This window comes from Arachis ipaensis, chromosome B2 (genome assembly GCF_059453495.1).
Source record: "Arachis ipaensis isolate K30076 ecotype BB chromosome B2, ASM5945349v1, whole genome shotgun sequence".
NCBI lineage: Eukaryota > Viridiplantae > Streptophyta > Magnoliopsida > Fabales > Fabaceae > Arachis > Arachis ipaensis.
Genome location: NC_142437.1, coordinates 85870543 through 85898520, shown reverse-complemented (window position 1 = coordinate 85898520; position 27978 = coordinate 85870543). Strand labels below are relative to the sequence as shown.

At 36.8% G+C, this 27978-nt stretch overlaps 1 protein-coding gene and 1 pseudogene across 1 annotated transcript; one reads left to right on the top strand and one right to left on the bottom strand.

Moving 5' to 3' along the window:
- Positions 1–587: 587 nt before the first annotated feature.
- LOC148574685 (uncharacterized) lies at positions 588–15483 on the top strand (annotated as a pseudogene).
- A 2243-nt stretch (positions 15484–17726) lies between these two features.
- On the bottom strand, positions 17727–27726 carry LOC107627325 (protein FAR1-RELATED SEQUENCE 5-like). Its single transcript, XM_016330170.1, has 8 exons — positions 27664–27726; positions 21819–21878; positions 20979–21715; positions 20696–20891; positions 19013–19088; positions 18242–18893; positions 17933–18182; positions 17727–17840 (listed from the first exon to the last, which is right to left on the bottom strand). The coding sequence occupies exons 1-8, from the start codon at positions 27724–27726 to the stop codon at positions 17727–17729; spliced, it is 2148 nt and encodes a 715-aa protein (XP_016185656.1).
- Positions 27727–27978: the final 252 nt, after the last annotated feature.

Sequence of the window (27978 nt, the reverse complement as noted above, 5' to 3'; positions counted from 1 at the left end):
AAGAATGCAGTGCAGTCATTCTGAAAAGCTTTCCTGAAAAGCTTAAAGACCCTGGAAGTTTTCTGATACCATGCATATTAGAAGGTGATTGCACCAAGACAGCTTTATGCGATCTTGGGGCAAGCATCAACCTAATACCTGCATCCACTATCAGGAAGCTTGGCTTAACTGAGGAAGTTAAACCAACCCGGATATGTCTCCAACTTGCTGATGGTTCCACTAAATACCCATAAGGCGTGATTGAGGACATGATTGTCAGAGTTGGGCCATTCGCCTTTCCCACTGACTTTGTTGTGCTGGAAATGGAGGAGCACAAGAGTGCTACTCTCATTCTAGGAAGACCCTTCCTAGCAACTGGACGATCCCTCATTGACGTCCAGCAGGGGGAAATAACCCTGAGAGTCAACGATGACGAGTTCAAGTTGAACGCTGTCAAAGCCATGCAGCATCCAGACACATCAACAGACTGCATGAAAGTTGACCTTATTGACTCTTTGGTAGAAGAGATCAACATGGCTGAGAGTCTCGAATCAGAGTTGGAAAACATCTTTAAAGATGTTCAGCCTGATTTGGAGGATTCAGGGGACATGAAAGAGCCTCTGAACTTTCTTCTGAAAGAGGAAAAACCTCCTAAACCAGAGCTCAAGCCACTGCCACCATCCTTGAAATATGCATTTCTATGAAAAGGTGACACTTTTCCAGTGATCATAAGCTCTGCTTTAAATTCACAGGAAGAGGAAGCACTTATTCAAGTGCTAAGGACACACAAGACAGCTCTTGGGTGGTCCATAGGTGATCTTAAGGGCATAAGCCCAGCTAGATGCATGCACAAAATCCTATTGGAGGATAATGCCAAACCAGTGGTTCAACCACAGAGGCGGCTAAATCCAGCCATGAAGGAAGTGGTGCAGAAAGAGGTCACCAAATTACTAGAGGCTGGGATTATTTATCCCATTTCTGATAGCCCCTGGGTGAGCCCTGTTCAAGTCGTCCCAAAAAAGGGAGGCATGACAGTGATTCATAATGAAAAAAATGAACTGGTTCCTACAAGAACAGTTACAGGGTGGCGCATGTGTATTGACTACAGAAGGCTCAATACAGCCACCAGAAAGGATCATTTTCCTTTACCATTCATAGACCAGATGCTAGAGAGACTAGCAAGTCATGATTATTACTGCTTTTTGGATGGCTACTCAGGCTATAACCAGATTGCAGTAGATCCCCAGGATCAAGAGAAAACAGCATTCACATGTCCATCTGGAGTGTTTGCTTACAGAAGGATGCCCTTTGGGCTATGCAATGCACCTGCAACCTTCCAGAGATGCATGCTCTCTATTTTCTCTGATATGGTGGAAAAATTTCTGGAAGTCTTCATGGATGACTTCTCAGTATATGGAGACTCATTCAGCTCCTGTCTTGATCACCTGAAACTTGTTCTGAAAAGATGCCAAGAAACCAACCTAGTTTTAAACTGGGAAAAGTGTCACTTCATGGTGACTGAAGGAATTGTTCTTGGGCATAAGATCTCAAATAAGGGAATAGAGGTGGATCAAGCAAAAATAGAGGTAATTGAAAAATTACCACCATCTGCCAATGTTAAGGCAATCAGAAGCTTTCTGGGGCATGCAGGATTCTATAGGAGGTTTATAAAGGATTTTTCAAAAATCGCAAAACCTCTAAGCAATCTGCTAGCTGCTGACACGCCATTTGTGTTTGACACAGCATGCCTGCAGGCGTTTGAAACGCTGAAAGCTAAGCTGGTCTCAGCACCAGTCATTTCTGCACCAGACTGGACATTGCCATTTGAGTTAATGTGTGATGCCACTAATCATGCCATTGGTGCAGTATTGGGACAGAGGCATGACAAGCTTCTGAATGTCATTTATTATGCCAGCCGCGTTCTAAATGATGCCCAGAAAAATTACACAACCACAGAAAAAGAACTACTTGCAGTGGTTTACGCCATTGACAAGTTCAGATCATACTTAGTAGGATCAAAAGTGATTGTGTATACTGACCATGCTGCTCTTAAATATCTACTCACAAAGCAGGATTCAAAACCCAGGCTCATCAGATGGGTATTGCTTCTGCAAGAGTTTGATATAGAAATAAGAGACAGAAAAGGGACAGAGAACCAAGTAGCTGATCATCTGTCCCGGATAGAGCCAGTGGAAGGGACGTCCCTCCCCTTCCTTGAGATCTCTGAGACGTTCCCTGATGAGCATCTATTTGCCATTCAGGAAGCACCATGGTTTGCCGATATTGCAAACTATAAAGCTGCAAGGTTCATACCCAAGGAGTACAATAGAATACAAAAAAAGAAACTAATTACTGATGCAAAGTACTACTTGTGGGATGAGCCCTATCTCTTTAAGAGATGTGCAGACGGAATTATCCGTAGGTGTGTCCCCAGAGAGGAAGCACAGAGAATCCTATGGCATTGCCATGGATCTCAATATGGAGGCCATTTCGGAGGTGAGCGAACAGCCACCAAGGTTCTCCAATGTGGCTTCTATTGGCCCACACTCTATAAAGATTTCCGAGAGTTTGTACGTAATTGTGACAGTTGCCAAAGAGCTGGTAATCTGCCTCATGGTTACGCCATGCCTCAACAAGGAATCTTGGAAATAGAGTTGTTTGATGTATGGGGAATTGACTTCATGGGACCTTTCCCACCATCATACTCAAACACTTATATTCTGGTGGCAGTTGACTATGTATCAAAATGGGTTGAGGCTATTGCCACACCCACCAATGATACTAAAACAGTGCTGAAGTTCCTCCATAAACATATCTTTAGCAGGTTTGGTGTCCCTAGAGTGTTAATCAGTGATGGGGGCACTCACTTCTGCAATAAACAGCTTTACTCTGCCATGGTTCGGTATGGAATTCGCCACAAAGTGGCCACTCCATATCATCCACAAACCAACGGGCAAGCTGAAGTCTCTAACAGAGAATTAAAAAGAATCCTGGAACGGACAGTAAATACCCGTAGAAAGGATTGGGCAAGGAGCTTGGATGATGCTCTGTGGGCTTACAGAACAGCATTCAAGACCCCTATAGGGACCTCTCCATACCAACTTGTGTATGGTAAGGCATGTCACCTGCCCGTGGAACTGGAACATAAAGCTTATCGGGCAACCAGATTCCTAAATTTAGATGCCAAATTAGCAGGAGAAAAACGATTGCTCCAGCTAAATGAGCTAGAGGAATTCAGATTCACAGCTTTCGAAAATGCCAAACTTTATAAAGAAAAATAAAAAAAATGGCATGACAGAAAGCTGTCATCTAGAATCTTTGAACCAGGACAGAAGGTCCTGTTGTTTAACTCTAGACTCAGGCTATTCCCCGGGAAACTGAAATCCCGGTGGAGGGGACCATACGTGATTACAAGTGTGTCACCATATGGTTATGTGGAGCTTCAAGATATTGATTCTGATAAGAAGTTCATTGTCAATGGACAGAGAATCAAGCATTATCTTGAAGGCAACACTGAGCAGGAATGCTCAAGGCTGGAGCTAGATTAAAAGCTCAGCAAGGTCCAACTAAAGACAATAAAGAAGCGCTTGCTGGGAGGCAACCCAGCCATGGGGCAACAATCCTCTAAGCATTTTGCCCTATTTTTATTTTTATTTGTTTATATAAAGTTCACTGACACTAAGGTAAAGAATCATTTGCATAAGTTTACAGGGTTACAGAAGGAATCTACACACAAAACAGAGATAGGGAGCTTACTGGCAAGAAAACACCAGTGAAGGCCATTTTGGGCGTTCAGCGCCCAAAATGGGCATCCAGTGGGCGCTGAACGCCAGTAAGGATAGCTATCTAGCGTTCAACGCCAGAAAAGGGCAACAACTGGGCGTTGAACGCCCAGGATAGCAGCATTTGGGCATTGAACGCCCAAAACAGGCAGTGTTTGGGCGTTCAAACGCCAGGATGGGGGGGAGGAGCTCTCCTTCTACCCATCTCCTTCTTTTTCTTTTGCTTGAGGACAAGCAAAGCTCTAAGTTTGGTGTGCTTATCCGTGATCACTAAGATCATGGCCCCTAAAGGAAAACAACCCACTCCAAGAGGAGCAAGGGCGTGATTTAAAGGAACTGAAGCGCCAGAAATTCTCTCTTGAAGGACCAAGCACCTCACAGACTAGAGGAACATCCACTTCCCAAACCTCAAGGTTGTTGAGTTCTAATCTTAGCCTTAACTCTGTGATAACTGTTCTTATTTTAATTTTACCTTAGGAGTCATATAGTAGTAATTAGTCTATTTTGATTTTATCTCTAATTAAGCTATAGTTTATTTTTCTCATCATCAGCAAACATGAATAAAATAGTAGATCTTTTAAATAAGAAGCAATAAAATTTCGAGTTTTAATAAGAGAAATTCTAATTAGTTAAATGTGGTGGCAATGCTTTCTGTCTTCTGAATGAATGCTTGAACAGTGCATATATCTTTTGAATTTGTTATTTAAGACTGTTAAATATGTTGGCTCTTGAAAGAATGATGAACATGAGACATGTTATTGAGAATCTGAAAAATCATAAAAATGATTCTTGAAGCAAGAAAAAGCAGCAAAGAACAAAGCTTGCAGAAAAAAAAAAAAAGAGAGAAAGAAAAAAGAGAAAGCAAGCAGAAAAAGCCAAAGCCCTTAAAACCAAAAGGCAAGGGTAATAAAAAGGATCCCAAGGCTTTGAGCATCAGTGGATAGGAGGGCCAAAAAGGAATAAAATCCTGGCCTAAGCGGCTAAATCAAGCTGTCCCTAACCATGTGCTTGTGGCGTGAAGGTGTCAAGTGAAAACTTGAGACTGAGTGGTTAAAGTCAAGGTCCAAAGCAAAAAGAAGAGTGTGCTTAAGAACTCTGGACACCTCTAATTGGGGACTTTAGCAAAGCTGAGTCACAATCTGAAAAGGTTCACCCAGTTATGTGTCTGTGGCATTTATGTATCCGGTAGTAATACTGGAAAACAAAGTGCTTAGGGCCACGGCCAAGACTCATAAAGAAGCTGTGTTCAAGAATCATCACACTGAACTAAGAGAATCAATAACACTATCTGAATTCTGAGTTCCTATAGATGCCAATCACTCTGAGCTTCAATGGATAAAGTGAGATGCCAAAACTGTTCAGAAGCAAAAAGCTACTAGTCCCGCTCATCTAATTAGGATCTGAGCTTCAATCAAAAAATCTGAGATATTATTGCTTCTCAACCTATTAGTCTTCTATTTTATTTGTCTAGTTGCTTGAGGACAAGCAACAGTTTAAGTTTGGTGTTGTGATGAGCGGATATTTTATACGCTTTTTGGGGATAATTTCATATAGTTTTAAGTATGTTTTAGTTAGTTTTTAGTTTATTTCCAGTAGTTTTTAGGAAAAATTCATGTTTCTGGACTTTACTATGAGTTGTGTGTTTTTCTGTAATTTCAGGTATTTTTCTGGCTGAAATTGAAGGAGCTGAGCAAAAATCTGATTCAGGCTGAAAACGGACTACTGATGCTGTTGGATTCTGACCTCCCTGCACTCAAAGTGGATTTTCTGGAGCTACAGAACTCGAAATGGCGTGCTTCCAATTGCGTTGGAAATTAGACATCCAGGGCTTTCCGGCAATATATAATAGTCCATACTTTGCACAAGAATTGACGACGTAAACTGTCGTTCAACGCCAGCCTTCTGCCCAAATCTGGCGTCCAGCGCCAGAAAAGGATCAAAAACTGGAGTTGAACGCCCAAACTGGCACAAAAACTGGCGTTCAACTCCACAAATGGCCTCTGCACGTGAATTGCTTAAAGTCTCAGCCCCAGCACACACCAAGTGGGCCCCAGCACACCAAGTGGGCCCCAGAAGTGGATCTCTGCATCATCCATCATAGTCCACTCATATTTTGTAACCCTAGGCTACTGGTTTAGTATTTAAACAACTTTTAGAGACTTATTTTGTATCTCATGACATTTCAGATCTAAACTTTGTATTCTCTGACGGCATGAGTCTCTAAACCCCATTGTTGGGGGTGAGGAGCTCTGCTGTGTCTCGATGAATTAATGCAAGTATTTCTGTTTTCCATTCAAACACGCTTGTTCCTATCTAAGATGTTCATTCGCGCTTAACTGTGATGGAGGTGATGATCCGTGACATTCATCACCTTCCTCAAACCATGAACGCGTGCCTGACAACCACCTCCGTTCTATATACGATTGAATGAGTATTTCTTAGATTCCTTAATCAGAATCTTCGTCGTATAAGCTAGAACTGATGGCAGCATTCATGAGAATCCGGAAAGTCTAAACCTTGTCTGTGGTATTCCGAGTAGGATTCAAGGATTGAATGACTGTGACGAGCTTCAAACTCCTGAAGGCTGGGCGTTAGTGACAGACGCAAAAGGATAGTAAATCCTATTCCAACCGGATCGAGAACCAACCGGTGATTAGCCGTGCTGTGACAGAGCACGTGAGCGTAGTTTTCACTGGAAGGATGGAAGGTAGCCATTGACAACGGTGATCCACCAACACACAGCTTGCCATAGGGGGACGTGCGTGCGTGAACAAGAAGACAGAGGAAAGCAGAGATTCAGAAGACAAAGCATCTCCAAAACTCCAACATATTCTCCATTACTGCACAACAAGTAACTTTTAATTTATGCTCTACTGGTTACTCACAATTCAATTGATAAACATAATTGACTTCCTGACTAAGATTTACAAGATAATCATAGATTGCTTCAAACCAACAATCTCCGTGGGATTCGACCCTTACTCACGTAAGGTATTACTTGGACGACCCAGTGCACTTGCTGGTCATGTGTGCGAAATTGTAAGAGAGTAACAATTTTGTGCACCAAGTTTTTGGCGCCGTTGCCGGGGATTGTTCGTGTTTGAACAACTGACGGATTATTTTGTTGCTTAGATTAGGAAAAATCTTTCTTTTTTTTTTTGGTTTAGAGTCTTTTATTAATTACCCCTTGTTAAAATACTTTAAAATTATAGCTCAGTTATTTAGAACGTGGTGTTTATGTTCATGATAATTGGCTATCATATTTTTAAAAAAAAACCTTTTTCAAAAATAATTTTTCTATTAAATCCTGTGCCAAACTTTAAGTTTGGTGTTTTCAAAAATAATCTTTCTTAAAAATTTTTGAAGGTCCCATAACTCATTTGGCTAGAACATTAATTTGATTGGGTTAGAATCTTTTATACTCTTTTCAAAACCTTCTTTTTCAAAAATATTTTTTTTAAATCTTGTGCCAAACTTTAAGTTTGGTGTTTTCTTGTTGATTCCCCTTTGATTTTCGAAAATTTTGGTTTGGTTTTCTAAAAATTTGATGGAGCTTGGGCTTGAGATTTTAGTAGTGAATTCTTTATCTGTTTCTGTTTCATTTGATTGACCTTTAATTTCTATAAATGACGGATGTTCAATTTTGTAAGAAAAGATGGATGCAATAATGTCATGGCTTTTAGCGGTGGCTTATGTAGATATGAGTAAAATTGGTTGTAAATACTATAGTTGCATAATGTTTTGTGTTTACATAGCTATGAATATATTATTATCGTTATTGGATGTTGTTGAGACTCGTTTTAAAATTTAAATAACAATTCATAGTTATACAGAAACAAATTTTGTTTCCGCATAAAATTTTGATAAAAATGCGACGGGACTATTATACTATATGAAGGTAAAAAATTTTAGATTTTTGAGCTGAGCTACAGCATTTATGAAGGAATTTTTTCCTGTTAATAATTTCTAGTGATAATAATATTAAGCAATTGTGACCAGGAATTGCATTGGTTCATTCTGTAATCGAAAGGCAAATTTCATAACTCATTCCTATCTATGGAGCCAGTTATGACCGATGCCATGTTATTTGCTGTTTACTTGAATTGCGGAGGATATCCTGTTGTTCTGCTATTGATTTTGATTTTTTTATTCTTAAATTACAACATGCACTACAAGAAAAAGGCGTTATTGTAACAAAAAATATTGTTACAAAACATCAAAATTTTGAAATAAAAGTTTTTTGTAACAAAAAAAGGGTCTATTGCAGTAAGTCCCATTACAAAAAGTTTTTCTAACGAAAAATGGAACTATTACAATTCAGTACCATATTTTGTAACAATTTTTTCTGATACAAAAAACCAAAAACCGTTACAAAAGTGATAACAAATTTTGATTTTGAAGGTATTTTTCGTGATAGTCAATTTTTTTCCTATCAAAAAATTTTGTTACAAAATGTAACATGATTTTGTAACAATTTTTTTCTTTAGTTACGAAAGCAAGTTAATTATTTTGTAACTTTTTTTATTACAAATTACATGCATAATTTACGAAATTATTTTTTAAATTAACTAATATATTAACGATTTTAATAAACAAGTTTACATGTATATAATATGCAAAAACATACATAAGTCAAACAAGATCCTTTTAGCTAAAATTGTCTTGAAACAAAATAACATTAGCTAGTGAGTACATTGATTAGTTCAACCAAAACATAAAATTTCTAACATAAAAGTTCAACCAAAACATAAAAGTTCAACCAAAACATAAAAGTTCTAACATAGATTTGTGTCTCTATGCATCAAAATATTCTTGAGCCCTCAAGGTAGCATATGGTCACCATTTCAGCACTCCTATAAATAAGAAAAACCGAAACAAAAAAGTTAGAAACAAGATATAACACTAATTATAATTTTTCCACTAAGTTTTTTCCACTAACTTACAGGAATGGTGATTAATTTGCCTTCAGGGCTCCACACAGCCTGCAAGTTTTTCCTTTCCTTTTGCAAAGAATGCAAATCTCTCTTGTACTTCCCCAATCTCAATCTATGCTGCACCAACAGAAAATTCAATATAGTATTAAGCTTATATTCTATCCTTTAACTCCCCTCCTTATAAACTCCCATATACCGCATATTACAGTAATTTATCCCTCAAGAAACCCAGTCCAACATTTTTCCACCAAAAAAAATAGATAAACCCAATCATAACATTACAAAAATTCTGCTCCATGACACCATGAACACAAGATCAAACATGCAAAATAACATAATGTAAACTCTAATAATGCTTTTCATGCTTTTACACTCACAAAGTTCCATACAAAGAAAGTGAGATTCATGTCAAAACACCAAATTATAGCATAAAAGACAAAGCACCATATCTCTTTTACTTTATTTGGCATTTTTAGTTCTAGCCATGTTTCAAAACATGACAAAGCATTTCCTAACCATAGCCACACCAGACTTTTTCTCCTTCAACGCTGCTCCCAAAATACTCTATGAAATCTTGCATCTGAAAAAAGAGACAGTGGACAGTTTTTATGACCTCTCCACACAAAACACAATTTGAGAACTCTTCCAAAATAATGTCAAGTCTAGCCAACTTTTTCCTTGTACTGAATTTTTCATGCAAAACAAAATATATATACTAGACTTTATTCAAAGTTAAAAATATGTAGATAAATTAGGGACAAGATGTGAAAGCTTCATAGTGCACACTTAATAAAGGAAAAGAAATCTAAGAAACACACAAGTCAACATGTTTGCAATATCAAAGTCCTTTCAGATAAACAAATAATGTAAATCATCCCCCTCCCTCAAACAAAAGCTCTTTATCACTTGGTGCAAAGCAGCCAAAGTAGGATGGTTGACAGAAACATAAATGAGAATGGAAATAAGAATAAGATGAACCACAAAATTTGATTCTTCTCATATTTTTACAGAATCATACTATAAAGTTTCATAAGACAGATTTGACATGTGATGACAACAAAATCGATCATCTCACAATTATAACAATATATAATATATGCTGATTACTTATCCAGTAACTTAATAATAAATTTGAAATTCAAGATCATCTTTAGAGTTAGGACAAAAGAAAAAGAAAAACTCTGACAACAAGATAATAGCTCACTTCCTACACGCACAGATGCACTAGGCCAAATCTGATCAAGCTAAACACAACACTGAATAATTAAATAAACACAATACTGAATAAACACAACAAGAACAATTTCATAATTAAATAAAAAAAAAATACAACATGTGAACAACAAGAACAGTTCCATAATTACTGTACAACAAAATAATCTAAATTACTCATAACAGAAAAACCTAAAAAAATCATTACTCATAATAATAACAGTTCAATAATCTTCAATAATGTTCACTATTCATCATCAGTAATAAACTCATTCTTCAGAATGGCATGAATTAGAGCTTGCAGCCAAAAAGTTCAGAAGAAATCAAAGTTATGGTCTTTAAATCACAAAAGAAATTTCATCCCCAAAAATTAAAAATAATAAGAAACTTGATATTAAAATGGAAAAGAAAGGGTTATTGGCGTTTACACACTCAAAGGCTGCTTTTCCCTGCTGGCGCAGAGACGGCATCACGGCTTCGACGACGGCGGTTGGGCGGTGGCGGAGCCTCGGCGACAACGGTCTCATCCTTCGCGGCACGGTTTCTCTATCACGGTGTCTCCTCTCTCAACGGCGCTCTCTCCCCTAGCTCGGCAAGACAGCGGCAAAACGGGAAGCTCCTTGCATGCGGCAGTCTGGTGGCTTGAACAACGACGATGGTGGCTGGGCGCAACGACGACTCCTCTAACAGCAGGCTCGCGACAGGCACGACGCGCGCTCTCTCTCTCTCTCTCTCTCTCTCTCTCTCTCTCTCTCTCTCTCTCTCTCTCTCTCTCCTTGGCACTTGCCCGACGGCGCCTTCTCTCCTCTGGGTGTGACACGACGGCGTGGCGATAGTGATGTCCGCCGGCGTCATCCTCCCCTCCTTCCCCCTCTCCTTGTCTTCTTTCTCTTTCCCAGTTTTCCCTATTTCTGTTTCTCTTTCTCTTACTTTTCTTTTCGCTGGGCAAATGTGTTTTGGGAAGGGGGGGTTGGCGGCTAGGTTTAAGGGGTGGAGTGAGAGAGAGTTGTATTAGGGTTAATGTTTAGATAATTTAAGTATTTTTAATAAAAATGGGGGTAGTATAGTAATTAAAAATTAATTTTAATTTAATAATAATTATATAAAAATATTATTTAACTATAAAATCTCAAAGTATTTTTAAATAAATACACTAATTTTAAGAATTAGAGAAAATTAAATTAATTATTTTTAAACTATTATTTTGTTATTAATTTATAAATTTTTTTAAATAAATATTAATTAAGATAAAATTAGAGATAATCAAATTAAATTTTTTTATTTATAAAAATTAAAGTATTGAATTCAAAAATTTTAAATATTTAAATTAAATTATATAAATTTTTTATATTTTTTAAAATATTAACATTTTAAATTATAAATAAAAAATATCCCGTTTAATATAAAAATATCTAAAAATTCATTTTGAATAAATATAATAAATCTTAAATGATTTATTATTTAATTTTAAAAATATTTTTAAACTCAAAGTATCATTAATTTGACTTAAATATTTTTAGTAAAATAAATTTTTAAATATAAAATCTTAAATAAATATAATAAATCATAAATAACTCATTATGTTAATTTTTAAAAATTCGAAATCTCACTTTTAATATGTTGAAACAAAAATTTTATTAATTATAAAATCTTTGAATTTTGTGACAAATAAATAACTTGTTACAAAATATTCTAAATTTTTGAATTATAACAATTTGCAACAAAACAACGATTCGATACGAAAGCCAATATAATTTGTAACAAAAAGAATCACGTTGTTACAAAATATTGAAATGTTTTGTAATAATTTTTTTTGTTGTTATAAAATATTCTTATTTTGTAACAATAACTAATTATTGTTACAAAAAATCATAATTTGTAATAATTTTAAATTTGATACAAATTTTTTGTTACAAATATTTCATTTTCTTGTGGTGATGGTTAGTTATAGCACACTGTGCACGGATGGTTGGATTAAAGCGAATCATATCAAATTTGTTGCATTTGCTGATTAATTTTTTTCATTTATGCTGTTTTTTTTTTGAGTTCATGTGATTGAATTTGTACTCTAGACACTATGCATGTTTAATTTTGTAAGAAAACTTCATACCTAACTGAAGTAGGCTTTTTTCTAGTGGATAATAGAAAAACTTTATTAACATGGGAGTCATTGCAACGGCAGCTAATTTTTAATCCATCTTGGTAAATGATGTTGTGTGTATCCAGAGCTTCGAATTGTTGGCTGTGTTTGCATTTATAGTCAGATGATAATGTGTGTTTCGTATCAAGACTTATGGTAGAATGTTTCCTGACAGGCAAGAAGCTGCTCTGACTTTAACTTGCTCAACAACATTTTAATGGGGAAAAAGGTAAGCAGTGTTTTGTATTAACAAAGTTTTGATTCTTTTTTATTTCTCATAATTTGTATTGTGTTTATTAATAGAAATTAGTGGAGACGCGATGTTCTCTATGCTACATCAACGGGATGATAACCCACTTGCAAGATAGTAATGCCGATGCGAAGCTAGCAGAGATCGATGCTATTGGGTTTGGCTTTGTGAAGCAGATTCCAAGCTGGGCAGTCAAGCAGACGATAATGATTCAATTAGCCAGGGCTTATGATGTGGAGACAGAGACACTTATAGTTGATGTCGGGAACATCACAGTTAGTGCTGAGTTAATAGGAAGGGCGTTAGAGATACCCTCCAATGGTCAGCTCCTTATCTTTAATTGTGAATTTGTTGTCATTTATTTTCGTGTGGGTTTTGCTCTTAGGTAGGGTTAAAATTATTCTATTTGCTTGCGCGACTTAAAGAGAAATCAAAGAGCAATTTAAAAAGAAGACAACAACTCAGCTGCGCGACTTCGTTTATGCCTGCCCTATGGACACAGAAGCAGATAGGATAAATTTTAGAAGGCACTTCATATTGGTGGTCTTAAAGATGTTCCTCTGTCTAACCAGCCAACAAACAATTTCTCCATGGCACATTCCTTCAATTTTTTGGATGTCTTAGATCCAAGCAAATTTAACTGGGCACATAAAACATTCAAGTGGCTCGGGAAGGCGATTGAAACACACTAAAACAAAAAGCTTGAAACTTGTGGTGGCTACATGTTTGCCCTAATGGTAAGTTTAAGTGTTTGTTTGTTTATTTAGCCCACTTGCGGTAATGCTGAACTAACAAACTGTACACCCTTTCCATCCAGCTATTGTACTTTCAGCGGCTAAGGCATGGTGACCTAGAGCGCTGTCGAGAACCAGAGCCATGGTTGACTGCATGGACTGCATCAGAACTTGAAAAGAAGGCAAGCAATGTGATTGATGAGGTACTAGGATGGATAATACATTCTCTATTATAATATAATCCAACTAAGACATTTATAATTTTCTACCTCGAAATTTCGGATGAGTGTTTCTAAGCTCGGTTGACCCTTTGATGTTAGGGTCCCATTGGAAGGAGGGCAAAATTTCGAGATAAGCCAAAATTGCGAACCAGGAAGAAGGGGGGGGGGGAACACGCAACTAAAAAAAAAAGGGAAAGAGAGAATGCAAGAGTAAAGCGTCTCAAAAGGTAATGTGGCTGTTGAAATTTAAAGTACGTGCAACATTAAAGTCATAGGCGGTTTAGATTAGATTATAACTTCTAGTGTTTAATTTTAATTGCACAACTTTAAAGTCATAGGCGGTTAAATTAGATTATAACTTCTTGTATTTAATTTTAATTGCACAACTGGAGGCACGCTCCTATAGAATTTGGATGTTTTATAGGTTCACATCAGTGTACTTGTATGTTGAACTAATTGAAGTTGGTATATGAAATTCTCGTTGAATGTACACAGGAATGTAAGGAGGCATCTGTTACAAATGTGGAATATAAGAAACTAACTGAAACACCATCAAGGACATGTGAATCAAAACTTCCTGGAAGCCCAACAGTGCCACCAAGGGTGAGTTCATCTTAGTGTCTACATGTGTTGGCATCATGAATTAATTACTCTGATCTCCTATTAATGTTGTTCGGGTTTGATGTCAAATATGGGTTTGCGCTGTGTTAGATGTTTTCGATGTTTATGTGTAATTTTATCTGGCTAAGATGTTGACCTAGTGAGATTTATGTTGTTATAGGAATCAACATAGCCTTTTTACGAATTGAATTTTCTATTGTCGTCATGGATTTGCATTCGAGTATATAACATAGCTGTTTCTTTCTAAAAGCATGGTAATTTGGTGGATATTCCATATTCAGGAAAGCAAGATAGGCACCCGAAGAAAGATACCGGTCATCAGAGCCAAATCCAGTAAAGGCAGCCGCAAAGCACGTGTTGCGAAGACGCGCAAGGAGAGGAGTGCAGTTGTTTCTGACTCCGACGACGATGACCGCGTGCCAGATCTTTGCACAAAGCACCGTTTATTTGATCACAGCTCAGGCCTGACAGGTGAGCAGCGAAATGAGGATGCCGAACAGTTTGATGCGCATCAGGTTGATCCAATTACACCTTCCACATCACTCGTGCAAGTTAACGAATATGATTTTGATAGGTAAGCTCTATCAGTTTACATCTGTTGTAGATATGTAATGGAGGTATCTTGATTTACGTGTGACTTCCATCCGAGTGCTATCTGAGTTGCCTTACTTTGTTGCTTTCGATGTAGAGAGTTTGATTTGAACTTCGTGCAGTGTCCAGAAGTCGAGGAGATATTGGTAAAAGTTAAACAGAAGAAATACACCAAGCCATTGGAAATGGAACCCCTGAAGACTGTGTTGCCGAATAAGTCACAGTGCCAGACCCCGAGTCCCGGAAGGCCTAGTTTCTCACTGGGCTTGACACAGCTTGAGAAGCCACCGACCACACCCCCAATCACATCAGTACATCCAAGTCTTAGGGGTGTTAAGCTAGGAGAGGATATGGAAGACATGGTCCATGGTTGGATTCTGAACTCTTCCCTTAACAAAGAAGAGCTGTTGACAGCCTACGAAGGTAGGCCATATCTTCGGCTGTTGAGGAAGGATCTATGTACTTTGAAAGCACGTGGTTGGGTTACCAGAAACGTAAGTGCTTAATGTCGATGTTTTAGTTTCACTTATTGCATTCTTCGTACACTTTATATCATGATTTTCGATTTTGCACCGCAGATCATTCAATGAATGTGTTACGCATTCAATGATGCACAGTCCGAGAGATTCAAACGTGATTTCTACTGTGTCTGTCCGGACATATTGGTATGAATAATATACTATTTTCGCAACTTATGGTCGACACTTTATAACTGATTGATGCTCTGACAATAGGAAACAGTCATGCAACCGCACAACCTCGAATCATTCCATAACGCGCCAGAAGCGGTGTATGAGGGCTTGGGTCCAAACTTTGGAGATGATTCCAGATTCTTTAACAAAGTGGATGCAGTAAAAAGAAAATGGGTTAGACATTGATGTATTTAACATGTTGCATGATACAGCATATTTAGACGAGAATGTTTTTGTCCGTGTCAATTACTCTGCACATTTTGCTAGGTGTTTGTTGCATATGTAGGACAATTCTTGATGTTTTTCCCTGATCGACCTATTGAGTAGTACTTGTTGAATAGAAGGCATCATAATTAGGACGGGTGATGTATCGCCTGTTGGTGCTCGTAGATTGGGATGATTGTTTCACTTGTGTAGGATTTGATCTCTTTGTGCTTCATGGTACAAATACGGTTAATTTTTGACACTGTTGTGATGCATGAATTTTTGTGACAGTGATTTATTCCGATGTGTTCAAGAGGATACTGGTGGCTGTATGCATTTGAAGTGGCAAGGAAAAGGATTGTGGTCATCGATAGTCTTCATGATGAGGCACATGACGATGAAAGGAAGAAACTAGATTCATATGCGGTAAGATCAAACACTTCCTTAAGCATTATTCATGAATACATGAACCACTTTAAACATATGCTGATGAGAGACTGCTGAGTGATTTTCAGGGATGGCTAATTGAAGACATGGCTAAGGTGGCCATCCCGACATATGACCGGAGTCCAAACGGCCCAATGTGTGCCTATGCCAAAGTCCCCATGCAACCAAACGGGTAAGTAGTTCAAACCAACAAACCCAATAGGTGATTACTTCGCAAGTGGGTTTAGCATAACCATTTTGTTGATGGCATCGGTTTTACTTGATTATCTAGTTGGGACTGTGGTATCTATGCCATCAAATTCATGGAGACATGGAATGAAGATTGTAATATAGATGAATGGAATGATGTAAGTTAACATGTCGGTCTATATTTTGGTTATTTTTACCATCTCATGTTAATTTGAAACATTAAATAACGTGCTGATATTTTTAAACACTACATAGGAAATGCTTCTATCAATGAGATGTGAGCTGATGTTAGATATTGTCATGGGAGCCCATAATGAATCAATCCAGGTTGTGCGATCTTTCTTGGAGCAGAACAACGGATGTGTTCACCGCAACCGTCAAAGAAACAAGAAAAAGGTGGTTAAATCACCATTCACAGCACCAAGCACAAGGTCATTAATGGAAAGAGTGGGAGAATTACTTGTGAGGAAAACCCGGAAAAGGAGAATGCGATAGCTGTACTTAGCTTTCAAACAATACTCTTAAATCTTCTTAGATACTTTTTGTGTCTATGGTTTTGAGTTTTCTTACAACAGAGTTGCTAAATTATCATGGCAAAATCTATTTACATGGTTTATTTCTATTGCAAAGCATTTTATTTTCTTGCATGTAGTTAACGATTCCTAAAAGCTCTGAGTAAGGAACAACACAGGTATTAACTGCATCTATCAACACACAAGGTGAATCACAACTGAAAACTGAAATAACCATCCACTCATATAATAAATCGAACATCCATCTTGTATTCTGTGTACCTAATAAGACACAATTCCTTAGTATTAAGAATAACCATCTGGAACCTATAGAAATAACCATCCGTTAACCTACTAACCTGAACATCCGCGATATAATTCTTGTAACTACTAAAACACCATTCGTAATACACTTAAAAAAATCCATTCGTAATCCACTCTAAAAAACCATATTGGTAGAAATATAAATAACCATCCACTAACCTAATGAAACGAACATCCGCATTATAACTATTGTAACTAATAACTTGCCATTCGGAATCCAAACAAAAAGTAACCATCCACTAACATAATGAAACAAACATCCACATTATCACTATTGTAACTAATAAACTGTCATTCGGAATCCACACTACAAGTAACCATCCACTAACCTATTGCAGCGAACATCCACATTATAACTCATGTAACTAATAACATGCCATCCGTAATCCACACTAAAAGTAACCATCAAGTAACCTATTGATTTGTAAAACACGCTAAATAATGATCTGGACACAAATAGAAATAACCATCCGCAAACCTACTAAACCGAACATCCGCATTATAATTCATGTAATTAATAACACACCCTTCATAATCCGTACTATAAATAACCATCCGGATATCACAAAAAAAAACTAACCATCCACTAGCCTAAGGAATTGAACATCCATATGGTATGACATTTAAATAATCAAAGACAAATTGCTAATCCGATTAGAAGTAACCATCCAAACACCAGAAAAATAACCATCGATAACCATAGTAAAGCGAACATCCTAGACATGCCAGTCGAAGCTGTAAGCACACAAAATCCGAACGAAATACCAATTTCATAATTTTCTTAGCATAGACAACCCAAACAAAGAAAATGTCCATGAAACATACATATTGAGTTGTAAGACCTAACAAAAGGGACCTCTAATATAACATAATAGATGCTGTATCATAAACAATCTAGGTATTGTCGAAGGAGTTTAACAGCGACATGAATCCACCAAGTCCTTGCGTAGCAATCTGCTGAGCGGAAGCCTCCGAATCTTGATTTGCAGTAGATTCTAAACGATTATCCTGAAACAAACAAGCTCAATCAAAAGCAACTCAATATCGACATAATAAAAACCGTTGTAAAAGTGAAGTTCAAATTAAATTGGTATACATACGTTGCGTAAACTCTTCCGCTTTCTCTGCATGGATTTTTTGATTGATTTATCCAACTCATATCCTAGCCTTTTGCCTTTTGGACGACCCTTAGTGGTTACCTTTGATGGGGCCTGAATGTCCGCTGTGCCAAAAATGGTTGAAGGGACTGTGACGATGCTATTGTGTGCAGTAGGGACGGTGTTATTTTGCATCCTGCCACGGTAATCTACTAGCTTGGCCCTTGTATCCTCCAGAACATTATGCAGATGTCTGCCTCATCATCACAATCCACGAATTCCTACGCAACGTTGTAGAAATGTGCACACAACCCTTTAAATATGTTGTGGCTTTCATCTGAACGTCTAACGTCGTGGCTACTCTTAATGTAGGTGTGCTTGTGCTTTATGTTATTGCTCCAATGAGGTAAAACATAGCAGGAAGGAACCTCATTAACTTTGTAAGATGAAAGTACTACAAGACAGTGGCAACATAATATACCTGCACTTTCAAACAAGTTGCAATCACATCGAACCTTGTGAGTCGAACGGTGAAAATGGACGTCAAACGTAACATAACGGGTCGTTTGATAGACTAGTATTTCCTCTTCCACCTTTACCCAAGCCGAGTCACCCTGTTCATCCATGGCACGAATAGTGCAATCAGCCTTCTTGCCAAATTCCATTTGGACATCTCTAAACATCTCGTTGGTATACTCTTTTTGAAATCGTCTCTCGATGGCTGATCTAGTTGAACATGGGATTAGACCTCTCGAGTCTGCAGCATCGTCCTCCAATTCCTTCTGCTCCTTCGTTCCTAGGACATTGTCGAACTCGTGGACGAACTGGACCAAACTAGTCTTACAATTTAAGTATCCACCAAAGAATGAATGCATCCCCTCACTCCTCTGCGTACTCCTCATGGAAGCCCAGAATTGACCATTGAAAAAGATAGGCACCCACATGTGTCGGTCCTCAAACAGATCTAAAACAGAAATAAACCTACCAAAAACAAAACCATGCATAAGAACTTTTTCCAAAACAGATAGAACACAACAACATCTAAGCACCTCCGGCAAATGATTTTCCTAAAAAGACACAAACCTGATAGCCATCTGTTGTGATGTAAGTTGAAGTCATCAATGAACTCAGCCCAATGATCCTCGAAATCCTCAACTGACTTAGAGTTCCATATAATGTGATTCAACTCAGCATTCAACTCTTTAAACCTAGAATAACTGATGAGAGAACTTTTGCGTGGTCTAGAAATTTGCGGATAAATCCTCGTTGCAAGTATAGTTTCTAAACCTTCAAAAGTCCTTTCATACAAACGTTTTGGTTGTCACAAGTAACAAACCCCTAAATAAATTGATAACCGAAGTATTCAAACCTCGGGTCGTCTTCTCAAAGAATTGCAGGAAAGTATGTTCTTATTATTGGTTATGGAGATTGTAAATCGGGGTTTTGAAGATAAGGAACAAGTAATTTAAATTGCAATTAAAATAAGTAAATGACTGTAAAATAAATAAATAACTGTAAAATAAACTTTTGGCAAGGTATGAGAAATTAGAGGTCCTATCCTAGCTATCCTTATCAATGATGATGAAAATTGAATCTTAATTCCACTTTGTTAACCTTTACTAAGGCAAAGGAAGGTCAAGGGATTAATTGGTTTGATCTTTGGATCCTATTTATTTCTTGAGAAAAGACTGGGATTATTGAAGTTCAATTCAATTAGCAAAGATAACAATTATCGATCATATTTGAGTTTGATAACTCCTGAGTTATTAATTTCTTAACCAAGACCAAAAGGAGAAAAGTAAATCTACTGGAATAAAAATGCCTTCAGATGGGAATAACAATAATGTAAATAAAAGAAAAGCAATAATAAACTGAAATACCTCAAATAATATTAATTCAAAGAGTAATCTGTAACATAGAAGAATTCATAAATAAAATTGGGAAAATAATAAAAAAGAATATTGAACCTGGGATTGAGAGTCACTCCTAAAACTAAGAGAAATCCTAAATCCTAATCCTAAGAGAGAGGAGAGAACCTCTCTCTCTAAAAACTACATCTAAATCCTAATAATTGTGAATATGAAAGCTTATTCATGAATGGATATATTTTCCCACTTTATAGCCTCTAATCTGTGTGTTCTGGGCTGAAAACTGGGTCGAAAAAAGCCTAGAAATCACTGGAGAGAAGAAATCTGCCACGCTGGTTTTTCGCTACTGCAACGCGTCCGCGTGGATCACGCAACCACGTCGCCTAGCGTGAGGGCAACTATGGCATATTATATATCAAATCGAAGCCCCGGACATTAGCTTTCCAACGCAACTGAAACCGCATCGTTTGGACCTCTGTAGCTAAAGTTATAGCCGTTTGAGTGCGAAGAGGTCAGGCTGGACAGCTTAGTAATTTCTCCAACTTCTTGTATTCCTTCCACTTTTGCATGCTTCCTTTCCATCCTCTAGGCCATTCCTGCCCTGTAATATCTGAAAACACTTAACATACATATCAAGGCATCTAATGGTGATAAGAGAGGATTAATATTAGCAATATAAAGGCCAAAGAAGCATGTTTTCAATCATAGCACAAAATCAGGAAGGAAAATGTGAAACTATGCAATTAGTATTAATAAATGGGTAAAGAGTTGATAAAAACCACTCAACTAAGCATAAGATAAACCATAAAATAGTGGTTTATCAATAACCTCCAAGCTTGTTGTGTATCTTTTTTGTTATATGCCAAATGCACCATCAGTGTCGTGTATTGGGCAGGACCTTCTTAATTGCACCAAACATAGACTTGCATTGGTCTGTGATGATGCCCTTCAGTGCCGTTACCATGCACTCCAGCCATTGGGTGAACACCCACTCAAAACTCAGGATCTCCTCACTGCCTAGCAGAGTGCAGCCTAGCAAAGTAGACTTACCATGGTAGTTCACACCAATGAAAGCAGCGAACGGCAATCCATGCCTAAAGGACGAACAACTATATTTAGAAACATGAAACTAATAACAAATAATAAAATAATTAAACAATGTGAACTTAAATACATTTTACCAGTTCGTGCTGTATGTGGTAACAAATGAGACCACGTCTCCATAGTATTCATAAGATGCCCTACACCTTGCATCCACCCAAACTGCACTCGTAAACTTGTTATCCTCATTTATATTCACTACGTAAAAGTAGTTCGGATTCAACTCCTTCATTCGCATGAAGTAGTTCAGCATCTCCTTGACATCTGTGTTGACATTTGTGGATCGGAGTCTTAATGAAATGTAATTCCTGACGTCCTTCTCTGAGAAGCCCAAGTTCAAAGGCCCACCAACTTCATTGGCTAATGCTAGAAAGGTCTTGTTGGGTCGAATGCCCGCCTCATCATTAACCTTAATGATACACTTCACATGCATTGTTAACTCCCTGTTCTCGTGGTAGTGCACCGCCTTCTTAGTTGAACATGGGTGCGAGTGATTTAGTTCAACCTTCAACAAGATCCAATCATGATTTTCCCTGTCGAATTTTGTATATATTCTTGCTCTGCATCCCACACCTGCCATTGTGTTCTTCCGTCTGGGTGCCTTGACACGAGATGCCCAGAAACCCTCCCGATTGCAATGGATAGATTGGTTGATCGGTTGCTTTGTCATCCTATCAAAATTTGTGGCCCGTATCTTACTTATGAAACCAACTTTTTTTGCATGGGTCGCATAAAAATCATGGGCCAACTTCAAATACTCAAACCGCATTCCAACTATCGGTATTTTATCGTCAGGAAGGCAACTATGGTCTGGTAACTGCAAATCAGTTCAAAATAGACATCATTTCAGGCACACGATGATTAATGGTCTATTCAAACATGCGGTTAACGAAAAAACAACAATAAAATAGAGTCCAAACCTCATCAACAAGTTCCATGTCATCACATCCCAACTCAGTAATTTCTGTACATTCTATGCCCTACAATCAAACATTCAGAACGTAAGTAGATACTATAATAAAATATCAAGTAAATAGATTTTATTAATACTATATCCAAAAATATGATATTAAAATTTATTAATATGCATGAATTAAACGAATTCAGAACAATGAAATTATACTCATACAAAGTGTACCTAATTAGTTAGTATTGTGTTAATTATTTATATAGAGAATGTATAAATCAACCACATATCAAGTATCACTACACAAACTAAAATAGAGTCTTCTACTATCATGTAAAAAGTCTCGTTATTAGCTCCTATAATTTTCTTCCATATTTATCCAAATTTGTTAGTGCATGCATGGTTTGATAGCATACAGATGGGGATTGTAACAATTTTAGTCGCAACCATGGGCAAGATTTTCTTATTTAACACTATACATATATTCAAAATATGTCAGGGTAACCTATTAAAGAGGTATTGTAACAATTCATCATATCTAGTAAATAAATTTCTAACTTCATCTCCTTTATAACTTGTCACATGGTTCATTGTAACTAGTTATAAAAACTTAACAAGAACCCAATCTGTAACAAGTAAGTAGTAACAACTAACTGGTACATTGTATCATAACATTCCACCATTCTAAATATGTATTTGTTTTCTCTTTTTAGGTAGAAAAAATTCAAACTAATCCTTTCACGGGATCATCCACTTATATATTACACTTTAACTAATAACCACATGAATGGACAAGAACACCATCCAAATTATTCTGTTTGTAACAAAATATCATAAGGGATTAAGAATGTTGATCTTTTAATAACCATCTAATTTATATAAAAATAAATATACGTCTAAAAGAAACAAGATACATTGTTTACCTTGTCCAACTATTCACTTTCTCCGTCGAACAACTCGCCAGTGAAAGAATCTGGCACGAGACAACTCGGTTCAACGGAATTATGCTCCATTAAAATGACTGTGATAGGTGGAGGTCTTGGGCTGCAGGGACTGCAATGGTGGAGGCCTTGGGCTGCAGGAGCTGCACAGGACGTGATCGCGGTGACCTTTGCCGGGCTGCACGGTGCACGGGTTGACGGGTGTGGTGAAAAAATTTTTTTTCCCACTTGGGGGGCTAGTAGGACGTTGGCACAGGGGGGAAGCGTGGGTTGTGGGTGGGCTGGGAAGTGAGCCTTCTTTGTTGGGAATATGGAATGAGGATATGAAAGGTGTTACAGTTTCCGATTTCAAAAATATGATATTTTAAATTTTAAAAAATAGTTATTATTATAATTAAATTAATTACATCATTAATTAAATTTATGAGTAATTTACATTTGTAACCCCATTGTTCATATTGTTCACTAGGATTATTGTTTCCCTATACTTTTTCTTTTCAATATTCACACCGTTTAAAATATCAAATAGAATCAAATCATTTTCTTTAAAGCTAAGCTTCTTTCTATTTCAATAAAATTAGCCCGTTTTAAATCTTTTTCTTTCGAAATTAAAGAAAATTCATTTCTTCATTCAAACTTTACAAAATCCTCTGACCATACTCGTTTAACATTTAATACTAACCAAAATCACCTTCTTACGTATTTTTACCAGCTCGTCATCAGCACATATTCACCATCATACTAATACCAAAATCAGTTACCATCCACTTCCATAACCATAAATTCCAGCATCAAACATAATCTCATAATCTCTGGCCATTAGAACTGACGTGCCATGCCCAGAACCCCAAGTGGCACGCCCATTATGAAAATAAAGCTGGCGTGCCACGCCTTCGATGTCAAGTGGCACGCCCAGATTTTGTAATGCTGAAATAATGGTATTTGTTTACCCCCATTTTTAACGTCCACCCTAGAGTGTTATATATCGTTGGAAAGCTCTTGATGTCAGCTTTCCAACGCCATCAAGATCACATTATTTGGACCTCTACAACTCAAGTTATATTCCTTTGAAGATGAAGAGGTCAGGCTGGTAACTCTGCAGTGACGTATTTTGCTCCCTGTGTTTTTAGGGTCAATATCTTCCTCAATTCTAGTGTCCATAATAAAGTGTTATATATGGTTGGAAAGCTTTACATGTCTACTTTCTAATGGCACTAGAATCATCTCATTTGGAGTTGTGTAGCTCAAAATATTTTCATTTGAATGAGAGAAGGTCAGGTTGGCATATGCCCCGGCATGCCACGCCCATAGTGGGGATCAAAATCACTCCTTTGGAACTTAAGCCTGGTGTGCCACGCCCGAAACACCAAGTGGCACGCCCTCTTTGAGATCTTGGCTTCAGAAACTTGGCGTGCCATGCCCAGAGCTCCAAGTGGCACGCCCATATAAAATTCTTCAACCTTCTTTGCTGGAATGTTGGCTTGGCGTGCCACGCCCAGAGCTTCAAGTGGCATGCCCATTGTTGAAAGTTGGTTCAAAAGCTTGGCGTGCCACGTCCAGAGCTTCAAGTGGCACGCCTAGCTTCACACACCCATCCTTATTTGTTGTTTTCCTTCCCCTTTTGTTGCTCTTTTCACCTGAAATTCAGCACAAACCCATTTCAAAGCAATGTACCATAATATATATCATTTGGTTCATGAAATTGCATTGATTCAATGAGATTATACTCTTTTTATGATTCTTTTATATAAGAAAAAGGGTACACGATGCGCAGCCATCAGTCGGCTAACAGCATTAATTAATAGACAATCATGCATGTAAAACTCAGAGTATGCAGTGAAGCATAGTCAGTCCATTCCCAAGGCTCTAACAGGAATGAACTGCTCTGATACCATAATGTAAGACCTTAACTTTCAGCACGTCATGATCGTACCAAAAGTAAGGCATTACTGACCTGTTTTCCGTATTTACTATTTAATACTGAGCCTTTAGTTCGATTTCGCATTTCAATTTTTAAGAAAAAGCCGAAAAGTTTTGTTTCTATTAATTAAAATCATATATAAAAAATATCCAAGCAATACTAGTCACATAATTAGTAAGAATAATAAATATCATACAAAAGAATTCAAATCAAACTCAGATACAACTCCTATCCCTCTGTATAAAATAAAATCTTAACTAACAAAGGCGAGAAAATTCTATGAAAGCAACTCAACTTATAACTTAACTCAAATAAAACTAATAACCGTCCGCAACTTCAAGATGAGTCTTCGAACCTGTGTCACTGAAAGGGTGAAAGATTTTGGGGTGAGAACAAACCACGCGTTCTCAGTAGGGAATGGGAATGTCGTAAGAGTAATGAAATAAAATGCAAATAATTAACTTTACTCAATAAAACTATATTTTTGTCAAACCTTTTGAAAATACTTTTTACTATTGCTTTATATAATTAATTACCTTCTTTAAATTTCTGAACTTAAGACAAATCTCAATCACAACCTCAGTTCTCAGTCACCTCAATACACAAACTAATAGCACAGAAAACAGATCAACACACAAATAAATAACAATAAGACAAACATCACAATCACATAGAGACAAGATAAGCAAACACAATCAAATGCAAATGTGCAAACAATGATGATGCATGTCTATCCCTAACGCAGGCCATGAGCTCATGTATCGGTTGCCTACCCGCTCCCGATATTACCTGGGCATGAGTCCCACATATGCCTTTCTAGATGCATACAGTGTGCTTATAAGTCGTACGGCTAGGCCGCATACAGTGTGACTTTCCAAACCAATAAGCATACATCTGAAAAACAATTCTCAGTGTGTGGGCGTCCCCACTTTACATTTGACACTAAGGCCCAAAGAATGTCACATCTGCTCTCCTGTGGCAGTCATTTTATTAATTAATATATTTCTTTAATCTTTGTTCTCTGCTCTCCTATGACAGAGATCCTTTTAGTTAATATATTCTTTAATCTTTATTCTCTGCTCTTTTGTGGCAGAGATTCCTTTAATTATCTTTTTTTTCTTTACTTTTCGTTCTTCTTCTTCTTTTCTTTCTTATCAAACCAAACTCAAAACATAACTTAAAGCAAAATCCCTTCTCAAAAGATTGAGTTTAAAACATTATACTTTTCTTGATAAATTGGTTTGAAAACAAAACTCTTTTTGTAATAAATCGAAATCAACTAATATTCTTAAATTAAATTTGCTTTTAAATAACACTTTAAATAAAGTCTTAGAGTTTTATAAAAATTTGGCAGCATTTCCTCTAAAGTCCGGACTTTGCCATCTTTCAAAGGTCCCAACCTAACTACCTTTCAAATCCTTTTCAAAACATTTCTAAGTAACAAATCATTTTCAATATTCACACTGTTCAAGATATCAAATAAAATCAAATCATTTTCTTTAAAACTAAGCCTCTTTCTATTTCAATAAAATTAGCCCGTTTCAAATCTTTTGCTTTCGAAATTAAAGGAAATTCATTTCTTCATTCAAACTTTACAAACCCCTCCGACCATACTCGTTTAACATTTAAAACTAACTAAAATCACCTTCTTGCATATTTTTACCAGCCCTTCATCAGCACCTATTCACCATCATACTAATAGCAAAATCAGTTACCATCCACTTCTGTAACCATAAATTCCAGCATGAAACACAATCTCAATTCCAACCCAATTCATAAACTCAAATCACATTTCAATTTAACAAGCAACACCAAATTGACCAACACTCACAATTACAATCAATTTCCATCAATTAGACACACCAAACACGTGTAAATTATTTGCAATTACTCAATAAGCTTTTTGGCATTTTTAAATTAAAAACTTGTAATTTTAAAAACGAAATCCCTTACCTCCGTATGAAATCAAAATCAACGAAATCTCTGGAAAAACTTTCTGATTGAGCTGCTGAAGAGAAAAGCGTCAGAAATCATCTGTGCCTCCTAGAACTCCAGTTAGCCGAACTTCAGGGGAAGGGCAGCTACGTTACCGTTAATTTCTACCAGACAAGAATAACACCAACATAAAGAGGAGGAGGATACGAACACTTTTACCAGATTAGATTTTTAATTGGAGTTATAAATCACAAAAAATCAAAGTCAAAAGTTCAGAGGTTCCATAGTTTCTCACGTTTCCTTTCTCTCTCGGTTCTTCCTTTTTCTTTTCTTTCTAAGGGTGGTTCAGTCAAGAGGAAGAGCAAATGTGATTTGTGATTTTAAGTCATGCATTATGTGTCAAGATAACACATATATACGAGCCACGTTTTTCTTTCTTTTCCTTGTTTTTTTTAATGGCTTCACCAAAAAAATGAATGATACTATGGCAATAATGATTATGAATGGTGATTTAATGAATAACCATAAAATTAGAGACTTTATGCATACATATATATTTCTTGGGAATATATATATATACTCGTATTAATATATATAATGTAATAATAATAACAATAATAATAATAATAATAATAATAATAACAATAATCAATTTAAATGTGTGCTTATCAAAATAATTTTTAATAAATAATTTAAATTTATAAAATAAGTTATAATTAAATTAAACTTCAATAATAATCAAATTCTATTTAATTATTTTTATTAAAATAATTTTTTTAAAAATAAAATCTCAACAAACGTAATAACTCATAAATAACTAATTATTTAATTTGCAAAAATCCAGAGTCTTACACAATCAAACCCTAATTATAAAATTAAACACACAAAACTTTAACCCTAACACTTTTATCCCACCGCCATTTTTCCCTCCTAAAACACTCAGCCACTCATTGAGAAAGAAAGAAGGAAAGAAAGAAAGAAAGAAAGAAAAGGGAGAAAGAGAGAGAACCATCAGAGGCGAGGAGAGAAAGAGGGGGGAAGAAGCAGCGCCGACGAGGAACCTGCGCCACCACCGCACCGCGCCACGTCTTGGAGTTAGCCGTCGAACCACGTGTCGCTGCCATCCCTGCGTTGCTGATGAGCGGATAATTTATACCCTTTTTGACATTATTTTTACTTAGTTTTTAGTATGTTATAGTTATTTTTTATTATATTTTTATTAGTTTTTATGCAAAAATCACATTTCTAGACTTTACTATGATTTTGTGTATTTTTCTGTAATTTCAGGTATTTTCTAGCTGAAATTGAGGGACCTGAGCAAAAATCTGATTCAGAGGCTGAAAAAGGACTGCAGATGCTGTTGGATTCTGACCCTC